At 53.4% G+C, this 1,671-nt stretch overlaps 1 protein-coding gene across 1 annotated transcript in view; it reads left to right on the top strand.

Moving 5' to 3' along the window:
* The first annotated feature begins 345 nt into the window (after positions 1-345).
* The window catches only part of LOC106935473 (1-phosphatidylinositol phosphodiesterase-like), a 12,421-nt gene continuing 11,095 nt past the window's right edge, over positions 346-1,671 (top strand). The window contains exon 1 of the mRNA XM_015015955.1: positions 346-1,328. Coding sequence (XP_014871441.1) covers positions 505-1,328 — 824 coding nt within the window. The 5' untranslated portion in view covers positions 346-504. The remainder of the gene's footprint in view (positions 1,329-1,671) is intronic.

The raw sequence follows: 1,671 nt of genomic DNA, 5'->3' as shown, positions 1-1,671 counted from the left end.
GCCTCATGGGTGATCGGTATTGGAATCGGCAGCAGAAAACCTGATCGCCGCATCTCAGGTCATATGTTCAGTTTGAGTGTAGGATTTTATATCTTTGCACTCAAAATATTTCAAATATTCTCTGTTCTCCTTTAGATCGCATGCATTACAAGTTTTGAGAGCAATGAGTTGAAATCCTGTTTTTAAATAGAAAACTTAAGCTCTTGACTTGTGGCAGTAAAATTCTCTGTCAAGAATTAACATTTTCAATTTGAGAGCAGGATTTAATATATTTGCTCTCTTTCAAATATTCTCTGTTCTCAGTTTTTGCATTCAGTTTGAGTCCATGGATTGCAAGTTTTCAGAGATGAAATCCTGCTCTCCCATGGAAAATGTAAGCTCTTGACTTGTGGCAGTAACCATCTTCCGACCGTTCCCTCCTCCAGATTGCCCTCCTGTGTTTGCACAGGGGTCGGTTTCAACGACAAGTCGGAGCTGGACTCTGGTCTCCTCAACAGGAAGTGGATGGCGTCCATCCCTGATGCGACTCTGGTCTCCGCCATCGCGGTTCCTGGAACCCATGAGAGCCTGACGCTGAGCGGAGGGCCGCTCGCTGTGACTCAGGTATGGACTCTGGAAAAGCAGCTGAACGTCGGGATCCGCTATCTGGACATCCACGCTGGGATCTGGTTTCCCACCAACAAGGAGGTCGGCATCCGAGACGCCAACTGGCACTTTTCCCAGGGCGTCACCTTTACCGCGGTGGTAAAGAAGGTTCTGGCGTTCCTGGACGAGAACGGGGGCGAGGCGGTGCTGATGAAGGTGACGCTACACGGCCTATACCAAGACCAAGCGGCGGGGATGGTGGAGCAGCAGCTGCAGAGGTTTGAGGGCAGAATCTGGAGGAAGGTCTCGGTACCAGAACTGGGCCAGGTCCGAGGGAAGATCGTCTTTCTGCAGAACAGGAAATTCCCCTTAGGAACGGAGAACCACCGTTCCTACCTCTTTGAGTCCAACCAGCTGAAAGACGTAGAGAAGAAACTCAGACACATCCGGTGGCATCTCTGCGGCCATTACATCCTGCTGACCCAAAACGCCGCCGCCGCGCTGCACAGGCCCAAGGCGCTGGCCCGCTACGTCAACCGCCAGCTCAGCGACCTGGTCCGCCGCCGCAGGGGCGCCGCCGGCGCCGGCTGCCTGGGCGTCATCAGCATGGACTTCCCCAGCGCCGAGCTGATCCGCAACATCATCCAGCTGGGAACCTGCAGCTGCGGGCCGACCGCGGGCCGGCCGGAGGGTCCAGAGGGACCGGGACCAGAAGAACCAAGAGAACCAGAAGAACCAACAGAGCCTGGAGAACCAGAACCAGGAGAACCAACAGAACCTGGAGAACCAACAGAACCAGGAGAACCAACAGAGCCTGGAGAACCAACAGAACCAGGAGAACCAGAACCAACAGAACCTGGAGAACCAGAACCAACAGAACCTGGAGAACCAACAGAACCAGAACCTACAGAACCAGGAGAACCAACAGAACCAGGAGAACCAGAACCAGGAGAACCAACAGAACCTGGAGAACCAACAGAACCAGGAGAACCAACAGAGCCTGGAGAACCAACAGAACCAGGAGAACCAGAACCAACAGAACCTGGAGAACCAACAGAACCAGGAGAACCAGAACCAACAGAACCT

This window comes from Poecilia latipinna, unplaced genomic scaffold, assembly GCF_001443285.1.
Source record: "Poecilia latipinna isolate Pla-1442-1.1 unplaced genomic scaffold, P_latipinna-1.0 Scaffold1969, whole genome shotgun sequence".
Lineage (NCBI taxonomy): Eukaryota > Metazoa > Chordata > Actinopteri > Cyprinodontiformes > Poeciliidae > Poecilia > Poecilia latipinna.
Note: the sequence above shows the minus strand (reverse complement) of the source record. Positions and strands in the feature narration are given on the sequence as shown.